Here is a 23,258-nt window from a genome sequence, read left to right as displayed (position 1 = left end):
GAATTGGGGCTGACGATAATAAATAGATAAGCAAGATGTTTATATAGCATGTTTTATTCAAAGATCCCAAAATGCTCAACAGTCACTCCTAACACATTATATAAGCCAAATCTTAAGCGCGTCACCCACGCTACAACATGGTGCATAAATCGCCTCACAAAAAGGTAGCTGCCTCTGATGAGAGCAGACTCCTAAACATGTAAAAGAAAAGTATACAGAAGAGAATGACATTACACGACTCCCTCTGTTACACTCCTTCTCTACAGTATTTTTGTAATAAATTTAGTCTTGTGTGAGCTCTGCATTTCCATTGTGTCAATGGTGCCTGTCAGTCAGAGCTTTTGGTTCTTGCTCTTCTTCCAGTCTCTCTTTAGCATTTTGAGATTCACATTCTATAGGACCATATTCAGTTATATCACCTTCAGGCCAATCAAAAGACAATCATTTTCCTTCCCAGTAATTACATGGTCACCGTGTTCAATTTCAGGTCCTTTTCCCTTCACAAACTTTTATCTTCCAATGGCCGGTCAATATTCTCCTTCATTACCTCTCTGTTTCTTCTACCCTAGCCATATCAAGTATGTCAATATATCATACAAATAACAGACGGCATCATTTAATCCATGGAACAGCTGAGCCATTCTTTTCTGAATCACTGCAGATACACTGGTTATGACATACAGGGACAGATTTTCAAGTGTTCAGCACACATAATTGGGGCCAGATTTTCAAGATGGTTTAGCTCTCATTTAGGCACCATTTATCAATATTATTTACCACTCCACCAATCTTTGTCATCTGCAAACTTTTTCAGCAATCATTTTTATAATTTCGTCCAGACCATTGATATTGAATAGCAGTGGTCTCAGAACCAATCCCTGCAGGACCCCACAAGCAGAGCTGGGCAAAATTTTCTGTACAAAATCTTTTTGCTGAAAAATGCAGATTTGGTAACACTGAAACCTTTTGAATTTGTGTCCGTTTAACCAAATTATTTTGATTAAAATAAAAAGAAACTAAAAAAAATTTGAAAAATTCAAAAAATTTTATCTGATGTTTTCAAAATGAAATGTTTCAAGTTTTGGTTCAAAGCAATTTTTTTGTTTCAAAAAGTTCTTTAATTTTATTTAAAAATCAATTAAAACATTCAAAATTGAACCATAATCATAGAATCTCAGGGTTGGAAGGGCCCTCAGGAGGTCATCTAGTCCAACCCCCTGCTCAAAGCAGGACTAATCCCCAGACAGATTTTTGCCCCAGATCCCTAAACGGCCCCCTCAAGGATTGAACTCAGAACCTTGGGTTTAGCAGGCCCATGCTCAAACCGCTGAGCTTGAATTAAATGTTTCATTTGAACCCAAACTGTTTTTTCCCAATTTTTTTTTTTTTAGAATTGCCAGAGAACTGAAAAGACTATTATTCACATAAACTTTGGCCACTCAAACACATTACTTTGATGATGATTCCTTTAACCAAATGTCATGTTACACTAAGTCAAAAGGCTTCCTGATGGCTATGTCTATTACACCATCACAGTTATTGTTATCAGCCAAATGTATAAGCTCATCAGAGATTCACAGGTTCATATATTCATAGGTTTTAAAGCCAGAAAAGACCATTGCAACCAACCAGTCCAATCTCCTGAGTTATACAGGCCAGAGAATTTCACCCCCTAATTCCTGTGTCAATCCCATAACTACTGCAAGGGATAGAGCATATTTTTTAGAAAAATGTTAAGTCTTGATGTAAAGACCTCAAGTGGCAGAGATTCTACCACATCCCTTGCTCAGCTGGTCCAGCGGTTAATTACCCTCATCTGGTAGTGCACCTTATTGTTAGAATTGTTTACCTTGCCTTTCCAGCCATTGGAGCTCATAATGCCTTTGTCTGATATATTAGCATCCTCAGCAATTAGAAATCTTGTCCCTATTGTTGCCAGCCCAAAAGGGCCTGAGGAGGCAAACAGCGGGGTTCGTTGCCCGGTGTGCTTTGCACCAATGAAGACACCGAGGTGGAGAAACAAAGCAAATTTATTCGAGATCTCTGAATAGGCACTAGGAGACCACCATGTCTCAAATCAAGCGCAGCGCATACAAACACGTTTTCCCTTTTATATTCCAAGCAGTTTCTGTGCAAGCCTTTGTTCTGTTACTCCCTCTTACCCCTCCTACCCCTCCCTTCCAGACAACAGTTACAGCAGGTACACATTGTGCATGTTAGAAACTTTCCCAATCACATGCTTATCTTTGCTGCACAGGCCTTGCAAGGTCAGTCTTCCCCCGTCTTATCACTATGTTTCTGTTAGTGCGAGCAAAACAGCAGCTGTCTGCTAGAGAAAAGCTGACCAGTACATTTCTGCTTCAACATGTAAGCAGTTAGCATAGAAGTAGGTGAAAGTTCACAAAATGGAGTCACTGTGGTTCACTTAGACCCAGAGCAGAAGAGCTTCATCGGCACTTCTGGCCTTCCATTCTCCCGAGTTACCTGGTAGCTATGCCTAGTGACACCAACACTATGGAGGTGTGTATATACCATATAGACTGATAAGCTAAATCTTACACTGTAAGACAGGCAAGGTCTCAGATGGATGGCTCCAAACCTTGTATCAAAACCTGCAGCAAATCAGGATAACTCAGTCTCTTTTCAGGGGGTAAGTTTTGAAGGACCATCAGAAATGGGCCTCTTGGGTTAGCAGCTGGGAGCTCCCTACCCTGCAGCCCCCCGCTCCTTTGTTTATCTCCACATGGGATATCATGTTAAACTGAGGTAAATTAACCACCCAGGAAGTTTCTCCCACAAAGATAGAGCTTTTATATTACTCAAACCAGGAGTAGCTGAGCTTCTGTGGGGTGCAGATGTGGGGGGAGGTGGGAGGGGGAGGGAGGAGTGTCCAGTCTCACCCCCAACACCTGAGCTTCTGTGGGGTGCAGATGTGGGGGAGGGAAGTGTCCAGTCTCACCCACATTCTCTGGCTTGCCTGAGTCCTCCTCCAAACAGCTAACTCCTACAGGTATTTGCAACCCCTGACGTTTCTCCTGTAAGTGATCTTCCAGCTCCTTCAGTCTGTCTGCAGCTCATCTCTGGACTTGTCTACACAGCCCCATGGTGTAGATTACAGGGGTGTGAGTTGCAGCACACACTAAAGAGTTACATTGTTACTACCCCCTTTATATCCTGCTAGGGAGAACTAACAGGTACCTAGTACAATGTAATCTTTCAAACAGGACTACGTTAAAGCAAACTAGGTATCCTTTAGTTCCTGCTAGCAGGGTCTACTTGGGGCAGTTACAGCCAGGGGTGAAAGTAACTTAAAGGACTTACTGGTACGCCAGAGTCCTGAGTGGGGGCGTGGCCTCAACGGGAAGAGGCGTGGCCTTTAAATCAAGATTTAAAGGCACCGCTCTGGCTGCGTCTGGGAGCCCCGGGGCCTTTAAATCACCCCCGGAGCTACCAGCTGCAGAGGCAGCTGGGAGCCCCGGGGCTAAGGGGCGATTTAAAGGGCCTGGGGCTCTGGCTGCCGCTACCTCAGCGGAGCTCCAGGGCCTTTAAATTGCCGACGGAGCCCTGCCGCCGCTACCCAGGGGCTCTGGCAGCCGGGCTCAGGCGGCACTTTAAAGGGCCGGAGATCCCCGCAGCGGCACGAGCCCCAGGCTCCTTAAAGCGCCACCCGAGCCCGGCTGCCGGAGCCCCGGAGCTCAGGAGGCAATTTAAAGGGCCTGGGGCTCCAGCCGCGGCAGGGAGCCCCAGGCCCTTTAAAGCGCCAGCCTGGGGAAGCCAGTCTGGTCTGGAACGGCGTACCGGCTCTTGCCGGTATGCCAGATTGGCCCAGACCGGCTTACTTTCACCTCTGGTTACAGCACAATGCTTTGGTGAACTCTGCAATTCACCACCACCACCCCTTTGCTCCACAATGCAGGGCCATGTAGATAAGCCCTCTATTAGCAAGTTTCAAGTTGGCAAAAGCTTTCTGGGTGTTTTCTATTTCCTGGAAATCTTTCCTATGCGTGTTACTCAAGTTGCTGCTCTTCTCTTTATCTGCTTTGCTAGTCTGGGCTGGGTAATTTGTAGCTGGGTTTAAAATCAGTCTGGATACATTGTAGCTTCTCATTTAATAAAGTTTTCTTTCCAGCTAATTGCCTTCAGTTCCTTCTGAGAAGCTCCTGCCCCTGTTTTAGTTCCTTCTGCAAAGCCTCCAGGTCTTTCATTCAGAGAAACTTTTAGTTCCTGTTTTAGGTCTTGTTTTAATACCCTCTGGCAGCTTTTATTGACTCTTGGACAGCTTTGATTTCTGAAAGCACCTTCACTATATGATCAATCTTGGTTCAAGAGGAACACCAGCTCACAATTTTTCTCCTTGTAAAATATATTCCAGTCTCACATCAGTGTCACCCCTCTACCAAGAGGTGTCAGATTTCAGTGTCTTGCAGGTTGACTTCCCATTGAAGGAGAAATCAATGACATCGAGTCCATGTAATTCCTTAGTGTAACTTGTTTATTTATGCTATATACACCAGTCTTTGAATATAGGTGACTACACAACATCAGGCAACCTCTTCCTAAACACCAGTACCTGGCTCCTAGAAAGCAACTTTGTAACAAAAATTATCCCTAGGTAGAGATTAAGGCAGCAAGCAAAAGCTACTTGTAGCAGCTCCCCTAAAGAATGCTACATCGCAAAATAAATAAGAATACAGCATTTCTTGAAAGACTGAACAGTGCTTGTATACTAAGAAAAGGAGAGTTACAACTCTGTATAAGAGCGCCATCTGGTGACATCTGCAATATATATCCATAGACTATAAGGCCATAAGGGATCGTTATTATGGTCATCTTGTTTGATCTACTGCATAACACAGACATAAGACTATCCTGAATTAATTCCTGCTTGAACTAGAGCAGATCTTTTAGAAAAACATCCAATCTTGATTTAAGTATTTCCACTGATGGTGAACCCATTACAATTCATGTTAAATTGTTCCAATGGTTAATTACCCTCACTGTTAAAACTTTGCACCTTATTTGAAGTCTGAATTTGTCTAATGTCGGCCCTTGGATCTTGTTGTACTTTTTCTGCTAGATTCAAGAGCCCTTTATTATCAAATTTCTATTTTCCATGAAGATACTTATAGACTATGATCAAGTCACACCTTAATCTTCTCTTTATTAAGCTAAACAGATTGCGCTCCTGGAGTCTATGACTATAAGACATGTTTTCCAGTCCTTTAACCATTCTCGCAGCTCTTCTCTGAACCCTCTCAAGTTTATCATTCTCCTTGAATTCTGGACACCAGAACTGGACACGGTATTCTAGTAGCGATCTCACCAGTACCAAATACAGAGGGAATGTATCCTCCCTTCTCCTATTCAAGATTCCCCTGTTAATACATCCAAGGATTTCATTAGCCCTCTCTGAATCACTGATGCTGATTTTTAGCAAATCTTGGAATTTTGGGAAGATTCCAAAGGAATGGAAAAAACGTAATGTTGTGCCCATATTTTAAAATTGCAGTCTAATTAGCCTGATATAATCCTGGGAAAAACCATGGAAAGGCTGATAGGGCATGCCTGATTACAAAATAAAAGATGGTAGCATAATTAATGCCAACCATCACAGTCTTATGGAAAGTAAGACTTGTCAGCAAACTTGATATTTTCTGATGGCATTATAAGTTATATTATATCAAGGTAGTTACCTTTACTAACCAACTTCGACTCTACAAGCATTTCAAGTAATACCACACAACATTCTGATTAAAAATTAGCTCTATAACAAAGGATTACAGCATCACAGTAAAAGAGACAAAAAGAGCTTTCTACTCCTCTTCAGTCATGGCAACGGTTGGATATACAGCTCAGCCAGCCATGTTTCTAACTATTCAGCCTAGACTACACAGCATAGACATTGGACCCAAGCATCAACTGTTATGAAGGTCTTTCAGTTAAATAATAAATAAATCCTATCTCCTAGAACTGGAAGGGACCTGGAAAAGTCATCAAGTCCAGCCTGCTGCCTTCACTAGCAGAACCAAATACTGATTTTGCCCCAGATCCCTAAGTGGCCCCCTCAAGGATTGAACTCACAACCCTGGGTTTAGCAGGCCAATGCTCAAACCACTGAGCTATCCCTCCCCCAGTTTTGCTGTTAAGTTCAACCAAATATGTATGAAAATTATAGAGTAATAAAATTCCACCCCCAAAAGATTATATTAATCACCCTGCCCCCCTTGACTGAGTTTGGCCCTCCTACATTGGCCGAAGTGTGAGAACCCCTGAAAATTATTAAATTGCCTATCTGTGAAATGGATCCATGCTCCTCCTGGCTGGTAAAAGCCAGTGAAGAGCAACTATGCCCATTACTATGAAAATAGTCTCCTCCAGCAAAGCATAACTACCAAACTCCTTGAAAAACACAGTTCACGCAGTAGTGTAGTTGAGGATAAATTCAGGTAAATTGTACCCACTTCTCATTTAGGGAATATGGAGTTTTGTTTAGGGTAGTTTATCCACCTCTTTTTTTTTTTAACCACTGCACTACTGAGTTCACCCAATTGTCAAGAAGCCAACACTTGACCCTGAAGAAATCTCTAACTACGGTGCCATCTCCACCCTCCCGTTCCTTGGCAAAATAATGACGAAAGTATTAATAATCAACAAGATCACCAAGGCAAGCTCTCCATGCTCATACTGCTGGGCCTTTCTGCATCCTTTGATACAATGGATCACCAGGTACTGCTAACTCACCTACACAGCATAGCAGGAGTAGGTGATCCAGTACCACACTAGCTCTAATCATTCCTCTTCAGCAGAACTCAGAGCGTGCTCCTGCTTTCTGAAGGCCCTCACCTGCAGGATCCCACAGGGATCATGCCATCTCCACTTCTCTTCAGTGAGACCAATATGAGATCACTGGGACAAAAAGTCAGACACCATGGACTGGATGGTAGGTTGATGACACTCCAGTATATATTGCATTCTCAGCTGATGCATCCACCCCACTAGGAAGATGTCAGAATGCCTACAAGAGAGGAAAGATGCTTCTTGGATTATGATCAGCTGACTCAAGTGGAACCCAGGCAAGACTGAAGTGGTGATTGAAAGGCGGAAGTGCTTTGAAGAACTAGCCAAGACAAGTTTATTGGTTAAATGGATCTTTAATGGCCCACAGCTGGGCAGATTGTTACCGGTACCAGTGAAAATTCTGATTCAATTTGCTCAATGCACAAGAGTTTATTTGAGAAAGAGTCACAGAAGCAGTAAAAGATATAGATATAGATATAGATATAGATATAGATATAATAAAATGTCTCCCTAATAAAAAATCTCAATTCCCCAAGCATAAACCCTCAGTAACTATGTTGGCCTTACACAGTATCCTGATTGGAAAACAAAGCAGGTATAGCTACCAGTCTTAGATGGAGACTTCTTTTCTTCTCTTCTTCTCCCCTCTCAAGTACTTGGGCTGTCAAATGTTCCCTGAAACAGGATCTTGGTTACCCCGAGGCCCTCTGTCTTACAGCATCACGGACCTCTTCACATATTAATTGGGGAACTAATTAACTAATTTACTCTACTTAGCATTTATACCTCTTCTTTTCAGAGGAGTCATATGTCCCAAAAATATGCCCTGTGGTCATTTCATTACTGGTTTTTCTCCAATTAATATTTTAGAAGGGGCTGCAAAACAGACACAGACCAAAGATCAGTTGACGTTTACCCTCTCATCAATCATTCACTTGAGTTCCTAGTGCAGTGTCTTCCAAAAGGGGTTATTTTGACCCGGGCCTACCTGTACCAAGCCCACCGATCACGTGTTTTTGCGTTTTCTTTATTTTGTGAGCTGGTCATCGGCTGACTTGTTTCAAAGTCTCATGTTGAAACAAATGCACAGATAGAACCTCAATTAACCATTCAAGTGCAATTTCAGCATTCTCAGTAAATTTCCACACCAACTGTCTGATGCTAAAAGGATCCTGCTCCCAGAATCCTTTAGCCAATTAAGACATCCCAAGCCACACCAAACTCGTGCTTACCACATTCATTCATATCAGTCACAGTAATTCATAATAATTCAGCATTATCCCAACATTTATGAGTCTCCCTTTTTTATGCACAGGAGCACTGGGATTTGGGGAAGTGAATGTATTAGCTTTATGTGTGTGTGTGTGTGTTTTCCCTTCTCAGTCTCCTGTTTCCGATTAGAGGGAATTCCCTTTTGAGATGAGATGGAGAAGTAGGACATAGCCCCCTGAAGGCGTTGTTTCACTTGCGTGCAAGCTGTGAGGTTGTAAGGATACCCTGAGGTGATACATGGAATTCTGAGATTCTCTATGGGGCCTCTGCCATAGAGAAGCATAGGCAGGAGGCATACCCAGGCAGATATATAGCTACCTCAGAGCCTCTCGGGGCACCCCTGCTTAGCTGGATGTCTGTGGGAGAGGAACCTGCCAAAGTTGCCATGATTAGAGAGGAGCCTGGAAAGATGCCTGTGGTAGGGCTGGAGTCTTTGCACTTTGACATGTTTCTGGGGCATCCTGATGCGTTCTGGGGCCTCCATGATGTCCCATGCCCACGCATCAGCTGGGAGCAGAATCAATCTCTTCCTGGCCCTTCTCTACTGTCCCGCTGGAGGCCTGGCAGACCACAGAGACAGTCCCCTCCTTGTCATGGTGCAGGAATGCTGTACAAGCAGATTATTCACCATGATCATCTTTTCTTTGCTCATGTCAAGCAGCATGGAAAAGGGTGAGGCGGGGGCTGCCTCAGGCTGAAAATTCTGTCTGAACCCAAAAAAAGTTTCTCCAGCATTATGGAGAATGAGACAGGTTAAGATTCTACTGCCTGGAAAAATCCCAAATTCAAAAGCAAATTATTTAGTTTATCCAAAAGGCTTATGAGGTGACTTGATTATGGTATTTAAGTATCTACATGAGGAGAAAGTTTCTGAGTGCAGAGGGCAGTTTAATCTAGCAGACAAAGGCATAATGACCTCCAATGACTGGAAGCTGGAGTTAGATAAATTCAGACGAGCAGTAAGGTGGAAAAGTTGAACAATGACAGAATCCACATTTGGAACAGCTTACATGGGGTGGTAGAACCAGATTGTTAAAGGTATTTCAGTGCCTGAAGATGCAGAGAGGAGCCCAGTGGGATTATCATAGGCACCTAGGTGCCTAACTCCTACAGTGAAAGCGAGGCACCCAAGCACTTTTGAAAATCCCACCAAGCATCTCTTTGTATCTTTAGGTGTCTTTAGAAATCTGGTGTGGGGCACATTCTCGATCACTTGAAGTTTATACACGAAGATTGGGTGACTAAGGTGGCCACTCAAGCATTCCCAGAATACCAGTGTGACTGGGTGCCTGGATGGGCCACACAGAGAATGCTATACTCAGGGCACACTACAAAGAATCGGGCAGACAATCCCCCAAACTGGTGTTTTTTTCTATAATTAGATTAGCCAAACCAGTGGCAAAACAGCTTCTGTGGTTACCAAGAAGCCAAATACAGTCCCCAAGTCTAATATAGTGAGAGGTTATTGAAAACCTGATTCACCATATGTGATGTCCACCAATCCCAAAGGACCAGACACTTATCACCAGCTCAATATGAGTCTCAGATCTTAACCAATAATCATGCAGATGCCAGTCCTTTAGTAACTAAAAGACTAAAGGTTTAATAATAAAAGGAAAAAGAAAGAAGAGAGTTGCTGTGGTTAAATGATCAATATACATACAGATATGTGTAGAGTCCTTAGGTCAATTTCATAGCAGAGATGGTGAGGCTGCTGATTTGTAAAAGTATTTCTGGAATCAATTTAAAAGGTCCAATAGGCAGTCCAGGTGTAGCGTTTGCCCAAGTTCTTCCATGAGAATTCCAGGCTAATCCAGAGTAAACCTGCAGACCTCAGTCTTATGGCGTAGACCTTCCCTGTTAAAGTTTAAGCAGACCAGAGATGCAGGATCAGGCCTGGGGCTTTCCTTTATAGTTTTCTAGCAAACTAATAAGCCTCTTGACACAGCGGGACCTTCCCCGAGGAAGAATAGGCAGTGCAGATTGTTGCTTTGAAGCTAATCTTCCATTTTCTGTGCATACACAGGTAAACTAGTTGCATTCATTCATTTAAGACAATTAGCCATTCAAACTATCAAGACAGTTCACAGGTAGTTTACTATGTGGAATTACAAGTTTCAAGGAGAGATTAGGACAATAATATTACTACACCACAAGTCCCATCTAAATGATAATATCCCCTTTTGATTGCCAAGTCAATAGAACTTAGGGCTGGTCCACACTAACCCCCCACTTCGAACTAAGATACGCAACTTCAGCTACGTTATTCACGTAGCTGAAGTCGAACTATCTTAGTTCGAACTTACCGCAGGTCCACATGCGGCAGGCAGGCTCCCCTGTCGACTCCGCGTACTCCTCTCACGGAGCAGGAGTACCAGCGTCGATGGCGAGCACTTCCGGGATCGATCCGGGATCGATTTATCGCGTCTAGACAAGACGCGATAAATCGATCCCAGAAGATCGATTGCTTACCGCCGGACCCGGAGGTAAGTATAGACATACCCATAGTGATGAAGCATTATAAGACAGGAACAGAATTTAGCATATACAAGCTAATTAGATCACATTGTTAAACTTCTAACAAAATACAGGTAAATACAGACAAATACACTTAACATCTATCCTGGATTTCTATTACTACAAGTAAATGGGTTAATGATTGCTGGTCTAGTATATCTCTTTGAAATTCACATACAAGTAGATTGTCTTGATTACATTTCAGTGCCTCTTGTTAAGTTGTTATGGGTCATAATGGTTAAATTGACTGGACTGTCAGTGTCACAACCAGACATTCCATACTCCCGGGAATGGAGTGGGCCTGGCCCTGCCGGATGGCCCAACACGTGCTAGTGTGACCTCACACTCACGATGAATATGGGGTCACACTGCACGGAGAATGCCATTTTGAAAAGCGCCCCATTCCACCCCCACCACTGTGACCTCACATGTGCAAGGTCACGCATCAAACGCGGTCTTCAAAATAGCATCCCCTGTCTGGTACCAGACAAAACCACATCTGGTTTTGTCTTAATACCATGCGGGGGGACAAACCACTCAAAGAAAGGACTGTCCAGTTTAAAACAGGACAAATGGCCTCCCTAGGGATGACTTTCTAAGGGCTGGTCTACACTGGGGGGGGGGGGGGATCGATCTAAGATACGCAACTTCAGCTACGTGAATAGCGTAGCTGAAGTCAAAGTATCTTAAATCGATTTACCTGGGGTCCACACGGCACAGGATCGACGGCCGCGGCTCCCCCGTCGACTCCGCTACCGCCGCTCGCTCCGGTGGAGTTCCGGAGTCGATGGGGAGTGCATTCGGGGATCGATATATCGCGTCTTAACGAGACACGATATATCGATCTCCGATAAATGGATCGCTACCCGCCGATACAGCGGGTAGTCTGGACATACTCTTAATAACAGAACTCAACCACACAATATGGATTCAATGTAAGAATCACTGGGTGAAATTCTCTGGCCTGTGTTACACAGGAGGTCAGACTAGGTGATTCATATTGTCTTCTCTGGCATTAAAATCTAGGCACTATAAAATTGGGTGACACTTCTCCTTTCTGATTAAAGACAGGCCCAAGCTGCTAATGCCAGGTGTAGCTCCATACATAGCCAAAATTCAAGGGAGTTTAGATGCAGGACTTTGGTTGCAGCCCAGCTCTGAAAACTAGCACATTGTCACTTTATCAGTGTTCATCATATTCTACCCATAACACCCTTAGCTTGTCAGCTCTTTGTTGCAGGGTATGGATCTTTAGAGATAGGGCCAATGTAAATAGTATTCTACCTTCATAGACTTCTTGGTGGCACAACTGAGCCTAAGATCCTGGGTTGTTTAGCCCAACTGACACCTTTATGGAACAATCCTACAGCATTGAATCGAGATTATACCAACAAGGCCTTCTAGAAATGAACCCCATGCTGTTGTATTAGAAACAGAAATTTGTAAAAACCCATAGAATTTAGTAGAAAATGCCTACTTTTCTATAGGAGAATCCAAAAAACCTACAGATAATTTATTGTTTTCTGTTGCACCAACACAAGCAGTGCAGGATTTGGGGGTGAGTGGTTACATTTGGGGGGGGGGAGTATTTACACATCCACCCCAGCAGGCAGCCTAATGTGTCTCCACTATGCCCTGCCCCTCCAATCAGGGAGCAATAGGGTGTCACATGCTCACTCTGCAGCCAATCAGAGGGCAGCACTGTAGGGGCCCTAATTCAAATTCTTCTCTGCTTTCTGTGGAGATGGTGGGGCCAGCTGGGCCATGGAGCTGCAATTCGTGGGCCCAACAAGGCAAGCCAGCTCATAAGTGCCTGATGGGGTTCTGCAGCATCCGTTTGTGCTGGGGCATTGAAAGCAGCATGCCCACCCTCCTGAGCCCCTCCCTGGCCTCGTGACCCCCCGCCCCCAGGTGGTCCCCAGAGTCCCACCCCCGGCCTTGTGTCCTCCCCACCCTCTGTCCTTTGGGGCCAGTCTGCAGAGCCCTCACCAGTTCCCCCCACACCTCTCAACTGGCCTCTTTCCCTCCCCAGTCCACCTCCAGTCACCAGCTTCTGCCACATCCTGCCTCCCCCATCTCCCCAGTGCTACTATCTGGAGTTTCCTTGGTCCCTCCCACTACCCGGAGCCTCCGTCCTGACTCTCTGCTATCCCAGCCCCCAAAGGGGTATCGCACTGCTTGCTGGATCATAGTCCAACAGCTTCACCTCCTGGTTCCAAGCTCAGAAGTACTCATACACACTTGCACACTCACACCCTGCTTTGCTGCCCAGATCCCACCCCCAGCTCTGCTACTTGGCTCAACTCGGGGCATGGATGAATGTTTGGGGGAGGGTGAGTGGCAACACCGGGTGGCTTGGGCCAGCCCCGTGCATCCTACTTTCCGGGCGCGGAGCTAGCGGGTGATCAGGGAGCTTGGGGGGACGATTGGGAGAGTTGGGGAGGGGAGCTGGGTGGAGGTCTAACCTTGACTATACCTTGACCAAGAAATTTGGACCTTGACAAAAAATAATTGACTACCCCTGCCCTAAGCCAATGTTCCCACGCCTGATTAGCACTTTTTCTCTTTTAAGCACCAGATAACCTAGCAAAAAGCCTCTGGTGTGAAAGAAAGTCAATCTAGTACTTGCTGTGTAGTTTAGGTTAGAAGCTTTGGCTTCTCTAATATTTAGTTGCTTCCATTGGAGGCTGTAAATCAAGATCAGCTTTTACTAAATGGGATTCGCCTGAGGCTTGCATAGTAACGGTTGGTCACTGAGTGATGGTGAGTTCTAAACAGAGACATACAATGTCTGTCAACCCTTCTTTAGCCCTTCCCTGCTCTTGTCTCTCCAGCATACAACACTCTCAGTCCTGTGGCGTGATGTCCAAAAATGAACTGGAAAGTAGCATTCCGTGAGGTTCCTTAAGGAGCAGTTCTCTAGCACTGAGACTAGCAGTCTCCCATCAGTACACCACATGAATTACTCTGTTTTTAATCTGACTGTCCCAACAATACATGTGCTTTACAGGACACACAGAAGAGCTCCTGTCGATTAAATGTGGCGCATCTCATATAGATTTCCTATCAATCTTATTTCAAAGTAATGTAGGTTGGACCTGGGCATCAGACGAAGAACATGGATGAATATCCCAATTCTGAAGTTGGGAGACTGTGGGGAAAACAAACTGTCTAGAGCTTCTGTTTTGAGAGAAATGTGGATCATGGACCATCTGAGCTGCTAGACCTACCATGACCATTGGGTATTCTGTCTAGTTGCTAGGAGCTGTTATAATTTTAAACAGATGAATCATCGTATGTGGTTCAGAAGTTTGTATGCTGGCAATCCTTAAATCAATATTTACTTGAACTTGTCATTTAGTGAATAATTTTGCTAAATCAGTCCTCTGACCTTTCACCAGCACAGAGCAGGGTAACTACTGCCCTCAGCTGGCTCATTTGCAGAATAACAGGTTTCAGGGAAAATAATTGTTACACAAAAATAAGTTCTTTCATCAAGTTTATTTTGTATTGAAGTCTCCAATTTTGTACCATGTGGTGTTCATTTTATTTTAGCAAGTACGTCCCATTATCTGAGATTCATTTGAATCGCTCCAGTTAGTGGCAAAATTTCACAAAGTTTGGCTGTTTCTCCTGCTGAGCCCATCCCTAACTCATCCAACTCCACTCCTCTCTTGCAACCCAACCCAGCCCCATCCTCCTCCTTGCTCTCACTTTCTCCCATCTGATCATGTTCTGCCAGGCACTAAGCACATGCACACTGGCACTTACTCTCTACACACTGATGTAACTTGCTCACCGGAATACCACCGGTTTAGGAATACAGGGCTAGATTCACAAAAGGATGTAGGCTACCAACTGTCCCTTTAAGGGGACATAAATCCCAGAATCAGGCACCACTGGGATTCACAGAGCCCCCACCCAGCTTCTCCCAAACCCTTTAAGTACTAAACTCACTTGGCACCTAGATTTTTTGCAGTAAAATTCCCTATGGGCTTATGTTTCTGCTTCTGCACATGTGCACTGCTGGACACCTAAGCCCAATAATGATGGATGAACTGGGAGAAGATAAGTGTTCCTCCATCTAACTCACCTGCAGGGCCTGATCTAGTAAGTGGGCTTAGAGGCTGCCTACAAGATTAAGACCTGATAGGCATTCTTCCACAAAACAGCTGGGGGGACAAGGACCTCCCTTATGACTTTTAGTCCAGTGGAATGGGGAGAGTCCTCCCTCTGCCTGATGGAGAGAAGGGATTTTCTACCTCTGAGGTGCATGTCCTAGCCACTGGGCTATAGGTCATTTGGGGAAGGGGCAGAAATGGGGCTCAGTCTCAATCTCTCCTGTTGAAACTGTACCATTGTGGAGAAGGAATTGTTGGGCTGGAGAGAAAGCATGCCCAAGCACAAGAACAATTCTGGAGCCTGGTAGTTAGAGCACTCCCCTGGGAGACGGGGGATCCAGTCCCCCTGTTCCAATGACTTTTAAAATTAGCTTCAATAGGAGGGACTGATGGAGGCCCACATCAGAAAATCCTAATGCCTAGTGGTCAGAACACCCACCCAAGAGGGAGTAAAGCCCTGTTCAAATGCTTTCTTCTCCCTCTGGCAAAGGGAGGACTTGAACCAAGGCTCTCCCACTTCCCACATGAGTGCTCTAACCACTGGACTCGACTCTAACCCTCACCCCTGGCTTGTTGCAAAAGTGGTGTAGGTGTGTAACATCGACTACACTGGGGGGGGGATCGATCTAAGATATGCAACTTCAGCTACGTGAATAGCATAGCTGAAGTCGAAGTATCTTAGATCAATTTACCGCGGGTCCACACGGCGCGGGATCGATGGCCGCGGCTCCCCCGTCGACTCCGCTACCGCCGCTCGCTCCGGTGGAGTTCCGGAGTCGACGGGGAGCGCGTTCGGGGATCGATATATCGTGTCTTAATGAGACGCAATATATCGATCCCCGATAAATCGATCGCTACCCGCCGATACGGCGGGTAGTGAAGACGTACCCCAAGTGAGGGTTTGCAGCTGAGAATCCCAAGCAGCCTGGACTGAGGCATTGAACTCCTTGAGAGGGGTGGAGTTTAAGATACACCCCATACCTTGCCATCTCCCATTGGCTAGTTTAGGTGGCACCCGCTCAGCATGCTGGCTTTTGTGCATCCCATTCTGAGGTGCCTCCCCATTCATTGTATGGGGAGCCTGGATACCTAGCTCAGGCTTTGTGAATCCCAGTGGGTTTCTAGGCCCCTAAAGTTAGGCATGGCAATGTTCAGCATCACCATACCTAATTACCATTGTGAATCTAGCTCATAGGAATTCCCAAACTTGACCAAACTGACAGCCGTCTACCCTCCTTGCAGTCCCTAATGGTGGCCAGCACCAAATGCAACAGCAGAAAATCTGTAATGGACAATTACGGAATAACCTGCCCCTGGGGAATGTCTCTTCATAGCCCAGGCACTTAAAAGTTGGTTTATGAAGCAGGATGACAGCTTATATCTCTTATACAGTTTTATCCCAGCTAGACCCACTAAACACGTGCTCCTTATCCCTGTACAAGGGACACGTGCAGACTGGACTGTAGCAGGTGCACCTTGCATTTTTCAGGATGCTGTCCTAAACAAGCTGAGCATGTGAGCTAACACATTTTATAAAGCTTCAGCAAGGTTTGCCATGGCTCAATAAACAGAGAATCCATTATTAATAAGGAAGTAACTTCATCTCTTGGGCTAACTGGCAGAAAAAAGTAATTCAAATAAATGTCCTGAACTGTTTCTTTTTTATTATTTCAGTTTTAAAAGACCCAGCAATCCAACCAACTATTTTTTTAATATTTTCTTTGTAAAGGAACGGATTAGTCTTAATCTAGGAGTTGGTGACTCCCATACTGTGGTCTTGGCTAGTGGTTCTGAGGGTCCAATAAACAAAGTACATAGTGGCACATTTTTCTGGAATGCACCCAGAAACTGTAACTATGTAACAAACCTTTGGATTTGGACAAATCCAATGAGTGCGCCTGTGGCTGGAGTCCCAGTGCAGACTGTGTTATATTTTAAGAAGCTCTGAAAAGCTTCAGGGAAGAGAGTGATTCCAGTAATGTATTTGCCCAGTAGAGCAGAAACACAGTCTTGTTAGCTGCCCAGCGTAAAGTAGCATTACTCAGAGGTTCACTCACATTTTGCTATTGCTGAGCTCATTGGGTCATGTATATTTTATTCAAGAGTTACAAGCTGAGATGTGCTGGACATGAAGTTTGCATAAACAATTGCATTAACGGGAATTTTGAGTAGGATTAGAGAGGTTGTTTTACCTCTGCATTTGGTGCTGGTGTGAGCACTGCTGGAATCCCGTGTCCAGTTCTAATGTCCACAGTTTAAGAAGAATGTTGATAAATTGGAGAGGATTCAGAGAATAGCCACAAGAATGATTAAAGGATTAAAAAACATGCCTTATAGTTATAGATTCAAAGTAGTCAATCTATTTAGTTTAACAAGAGAAGGTTAAGGGGTGACTTGATTACACACAATGAGTACCTACATGGGGAACAAATATTTAATAATGGGCTCTTCAGTCTAGCAGGGAAAGGTATAACACGATTCAATGGCTGGAAGTTGAAGCTAGACAAATTCAGACTGGAAATAAGGTGTATAATTTTAACAGTTAGGGTAATTAACCACTGGAACAATTAACCAGGAGTTGTGGTGGATTCTAGATCCCTGACAATTTTTAAATCAAGATTGGCTGTTTTTCTAAAAAGTATGTTCTAGGAATTATTTTAGGGAAGTTCTATGATCTGTATTATGCAGGAGGTCTGACTAGATGCTCACAGTGGTCCCTTCTGGCCTGGGAGTCTACAAATCTACAAAGGTTTGACAGGAAGCGCAAAGAGCTACATTTTCAAACAGGTCTCTCAACAGAAATACACATATTTTGCACTCTAAAGTTGGATTTGTGGGTACAAACAGAGTAACAGGGGCTTGATTTTGCTCCCGTTCAAACCAATGGAAAGACTTTCATTGACATAAATGTGCTTGGTCCTGCAGCAAATGGGATAACTGAATATTTAATCATCCAGTTTGTGGATGCCTGTCAAGGCTGATCCCTCACTCTGGCACTTTGAGTGCAGACAGTGGGGGCCCGCAAGGATTCTAAAAATTGATACTGGCCACTCCAGGTTTGTATTAAACTCCCAAGATTACAGTTTCTCTCTGACCTTTGATGGGTAGATGCTGCCACCACCCAAGTGCAAAAAATCCCTTTGGGCTCAGGAACACTTGGGAATTCCTCCCTGTGAGGTACCCTCAAGCCCTTTCACCTCCCCCTCCCCCCCGGGGGGGGGGGGGAGCTAAGAAGAAAACAAAGGAAATCAGCTGTTGCCACCAGCTAATTAAACAACATGTGTACAAACCTCTTAGAACACAAAAAAACTAATCCTGTTCTCAAAAAAGGTAAATTTTATTAAAAACAAAAAGAAAGAAAATACTTCAGGAACTTAGGCTATTGCTATATTTAAAAAAGAGAAAAATATAATAATTAAGCATCAAGTATGGTTTTCTTGAGGTCCAGCTTAATGGTTACCAGCAAAACAAAAGCATTTGGGGGTTAGCACAGAGGAGTCCACAAACCTTACAGAAATAAAAGCGATAAACCTAATTGCATCTTTCTAGACATTTCCTGATCTACTTACATATCTGGGGTTTCAAATTGAGTAGTTCTAGGTATGATCTGGAGATTTTCATACCTGCTTTACAGCTTTTTACAGCATAGCTTCAGCCCTGTCTTTGCTCTGTCCCCTCTCTCCGGAGAACAACAACAGACAGACAAAGGGAAAGCTTTTTCCCAATTTTAAAAAGTTCTAGCCCTCCCATTGGCTCTTTTGGTCAGGTGCCCACTCCCTTCTTTTTACCTATGGACTTTTTTAACCCTTTACAGGTAAAGCAAGTAGAGAACAGTTACTAACAGGGATTTTATAGCTAACTTGCTGGCTGGGTGTCCATAAAAGGGAGTGTCCCCCCCCCTTTCATTTATCACAATGCCACTTTTCATTTTATGCATTGTGCAAAATTGGCATGTACGAGTTTAGAAGCTTAAAGTGATTGAACTCAAGTAGCACACACAGGAAGTTTCCTATCATTCATACTGCGTACACACATACAAGGTAAGGCTTCTATAGTTCATTTCAGTCTTATTGCCACAATAAGACCTGAGTTCTTGAAGCTCAATCTTGAGTTTTCCAGTTAATTTGCCTCCTTTCTTCAGGACTAAGTAATGCAGCTTCTTCCCCAGAGCTCCTATAAGTTACCATAATAATTCTGTTGGGTTCGTCATTTTATACTGATTGCAAGTGCCACAGTCCTTATGTAGCATTTAGGTCATATCTGTGAATAAAATGCCCCAGCAATGACACGCACTCATTATCATAAAATGAGTGGAGGCCAGATGAGATAAACCAAGAGCACTTCCTGTTCTTTAAATAATAATCAAACCAAGATAAAGTTCCCAAAAGTTTCTTCTAAAAGTCCCCAGCACACTAAAACGTGAGTGGTGCTTCTATGGATTGGTCATAGAGGGTGAATGCATATGGCTGTTTTTGCAGCTGCGATGCAAATAGTTTTAATATTAATATGAATGACAGCTTCCAGACTGGCAAGGTTTCAGCTAGGTTCCTTGCTCTGGCTTTTCTCTGCTGCCACTGAATGTGTCTAGTGTCTAGCACACGAGGCCCTGCATACTACTGAGAAATGGGTTAGAATTTGGGCTTTCAACTCCTGTGGGAGCTGACTGTTCAATTGTATGGAAAGGAGCACTTCAAAACTTGGTAATGCTGAGCCACCCAGAACGGAGGCGGGGCACCCTTTAATAGAGCCCATCCTGGTAAAACTCAGATCACTACAGCTGACCCTGACCCTCTGCTCCTCAATGCCTTCCTCTAGGTAATGCACTGTAATTATGCTATTTGTCTCTTTTCAGCACCCTTACCCAACAGAGGATGAGAAAAGGCAGATAGCAGCACAGACAAACCTGACACTTTTGCAAGTCAATAACTGGTGAGTGAACCTTAGTGTGGGGGTTGTGGAATTTTCCTGCTTTCATAGTTATCAAACTGATGGAATCACCTCACTACTCTCAGTGTCCCTGCCTAGCCTGCGACTTTCATCACATGGATAGCAGGATGCTGGTTACGTTACTCAGGCAACTCCCCTTATTGGCCATTTCTCAGAATTAAATTGGCATCAGAGCCCAAGGCAGAGGTGTTTTTCTATGTTTTTGAGGTATTGTATCTGAACAATAGAGTAAGGTGGAAATAGCTCCTGGGGAAAAGAGACAAGATTCAAACCTGATGGTTTGAGGTTGGTTCTTCTGAGGCTAGGTCTACACTACAGCGGGGGGTCAACCTAAGATACGCAATTTCAGCTACGTGAATAGCGTAGCTGAAGTTGCGTATTTTAGGTCAACTTACCTGGCTGTGAGGACGGCGGTGAGTCGACCGCTGTTGCGCCGCCGTCGACTCCGCTTCCGCCTCTTGCCGTGGTGGATTTCCGGAGTCGACGGAAGAGCCATCGAGGATCGATTTTATCGCGTCTTCACTAGATGTGATAAGTCGATCCCCAATAGATTGATTGCTACCCGCCGATTCGGCGGGTAGTGAAGACGTGCCCTCAGTCTGAAGACAAAGGAGTGAATTTGTACCCACGGGTGCTTAAAAAGAAAGTAGACATAAAAATAAACATCTCTATATAAATTGTTCACAAAACATTTAAAACCGTGCTTCAGGTAATGCAATATGATGCTGCGACTCTTCTCTGGAAATCCTCCATCCTGAATGGAGTTCACCCACCCCATATTTGCCATTCTCTGTTCAGGCGTATCATTGCTGGAGGTGAGGTGAGAAGGTATCTTACTGGTAGAACTGTGTGGCAACAGACTGGAATAACAGAGAACGCTGGAGGTCAGGACTGAGATGCATTGGCACAGCTGTAGGTGTAATCTGAGAGGCATTGGCAAAGGTTTCATTTTCATTCTTATTTAATATTAATGTTTACCTGATATTTGGGTCACTCTTTTCCATTTGTCTTTGTTAATCAGCTAATAGTATCACTGAGCCCGCGTCTGCGAGGTGGGTGTGATTGCTCTATTCACACACACATGCTCGCGATGCGCTAGCTTGCCTAGGCTATGGTTACATTACGTGCCAGGACTGTGATTCCCTGCTCACGTACACATACTGTGCTACTCTCATCGAACTAGCATGATTGTCAATATAATTATAAAGAGCAGTGTAGCCACGGTGGCATAGGTAGTGGCAGAGGAGGCACCGCTGAGCCGTGCTGAGTGCAGACACCCCCGGAGTCAGGCGGGTAGGTACTCGACAAAGCTTAGCCGTGCCTCCGCTGCCTCTACTTGTGCCACTGTGGCTACGCATGCTAGCTCAGTGCAAGTTAGTGTGCATAGGTGTACATTAGCAGAGGAATCTTACCCCAGGCCTGTAGTGTAGACATAGCCTCAGTCTCATTCCATGTAATCCTGTCAACAAACATGACAACAATGAAATAAAAATAACATATTGGATGTCATAGTGTAGCCATAAGATATCATAGTTTTAGAAATTCTTCTGGGCCAAAATCTGGCTCCATTGAAGTCTGTGGCAGAACTTCCATTGACTTCACTAGGGCCAGGATTTGACTCCCGAAGATGCCATTTACTAATAAAACACCAGGAGAGAGCAGAGCCAAACTGAGAAACACGGGAGAACCAGAAAACACTTTTGATCCAGTTCAGGCAAATGCAGTCTGGACATGGCGATGTCTCTGGGCTGCATTTAATGGTAACAGAAATGGTAGTATAAACACAGCAGACCTCTACCAGAATCAGGCTTCTCAATTATTTACTGCTCATAAAGTAGCATAACTTTCACAGCTCCTCCATTCAGTATGTATGCAAAGTGAGCCAATTACATGCTGGGGGCTGACGGCAGTGTAACAGAGAAAGCAGCGAAAAGGAGGGTGTAGCCAAACACACACTTTAACTAACACAATACTTCCAGGGCCAGCTCCCATTGACTTCACTAGAGATTGTACCCATTCATGCTAGGGGCTGAATTTAGTTCCAGCAAATTACCACATCGGTGCAAGTTGCACTGCTGTGACACTGACACATTCTGAGATCAGTTTTACCATCCAGTTTGTTCATCCACAGCAATTCCACCAGTTGTGCTGCCGTTAATCCAGCTTTACACTAGTGTAAAAGCAGAATTGGACTCATACTCTTTATAAAACTAACTTAAACAGAAGCTGGTCCAATAAAAGATACTCCCTTGCCAACCTTGTCTCTCTTAAACCTTCCGTGTCACTTACCTCATTTCCATTTCTTGGGCCACATTTGCCGCTGGTGTAAGTTTGTGATGTCCATGAAGTTATATCAGAGATGAATTGAGCCCTGAGTGAAACTTTTAATTCCTGGAAAAGGCTTTTTGAAAGTGCCCATGTGACTTAGGAGCCTGAGGGCCAGATTTATAAAGGTATTTAGGGGTCTAATGATGCAGACACACTTAGTGGGATTTTCAAAGGCAACCAATCAATCAAAAGAAATCAGTGGGAACTTTTGATTTTCAAAACATGTACACACCTAACCCCAAGCTCCCACTGGGCCCTGCTCTGTAGAAATGTAGAAATGGAACCAGACAGTATCTGTGCCCGAGAAGCCAGAGCCAGAAACTCTGCCTGGAGCTGCCCATACTGAGGGGAGCTTGGAGCTGAGTTCGTAGCATTTTTGAAAATCCCACTAGGATTAGACACCTAATACCTTTAAAAATCTGGCCCTTGGGCTATTGTGCCTAAATGTCATAGTGGCAGGCAAACTAGAAAGATATAGACAAATCAATAGCTGTAGAATTATTTAGGACTATGGGATTGTTTATCCAGAGAGTGTTGCACTGTTTGAAGAGTTGAGTGTAGTATGTATGGACTGAGGAGCAGGGTAATCGTATGGAGCATTGCCTGGGGAGTACTTTACTGTTTATCATAGAATCATAGAATATCAGGGTTGGAAGGGACCTCAGGAGGTCATCTAGTCCAACCCCCTGCTCAAAGCAGGACCAATCCCCAACTAAATCATCCCAGCCAGGACTTTGTCAAGCTGGGCCTTAAAAACCTCTAAGGATGGAGATTCCACCACCTCCCTACGTAACCCATTCCAGTGCTTCACTACCCACCTAGTGAAATAGTTTTTCCTAATATCCAGCCTAGACCTCCCCCACTGCAACTTGAGACCATTGCTTCTTGTTCTGTCCTCTGCCACCACTGAGAACAGCCGAACTTCATCCTCTTTGGAACCCCCCTTCAGGTAGTTGAAGACTACTATCATTACGTGGGGTCATCATCAGCCAGGACTATGTTTTATTGTTACTTCTGTCATTTCATTCTGCTGCTGTTTCATTAGCCGGACACAATAATGCCAGACTAAACTGAGCAGTAGAATGATTAAATATGGAATGATAACATTTACTTATAGTAATGATTAAGTCTACCAAGGGCCTGTACTGACTGATGCCTGGTAACATCATGTAAACTCTAGCCACAGTAGCTGGTATACATTTGCAATCACCCAGTGCCCCCTGCTGGTGAAAATATACATAATGCAATAATTAGTCTTTTATCTAGTAGTTATAA

At 44.3% G+C, this 23,258-nt stretch overlaps 1 protein-coding gene across 4 annotated transcripts in view; it reads left to right on the top strand.

Annotated features, from left to right (window-relative positions):
* PKNOX2 (PBX/knotted 1 homeobox 2) overlaps positions 1-23,258 on the top strand; it is a 316,349-nt gene that overhangs the window by 282,669 nt on the left and 10,422 nt on the right. For all 4 annotated transcript variants that reach the window (XM_065417140.1, XM_065417139.1, XM_065417138.1 and 1 more), the window contains one exon: positions 19,561-19,637. In XM_065417140.1, the coding sequence (XP_065273212.1) occupies positions 19,561-19,637 (77 nt within the window). The remainder of the gene's footprint in view (positions 1-19,560; positions 19,638-23,258) is intronic.

Source organism: Emys orbicularis, chromosome 15 (genome assembly GCF_028017835.1).
Source record: "Emys orbicularis isolate rEmyOrb1 chromosome 15, rEmyOrb1.hap1, whole genome shotgun sequence".
NCBI classification, from domain to species: Eukaryota; Metazoa; Chordata; order Testudines; family Emydidae; genus Emys; species Emys orbicularis.
Note: the sequence above shows the minus strand (reverse complement) of the source record. Positions and strands in the feature narration are given on the sequence as shown.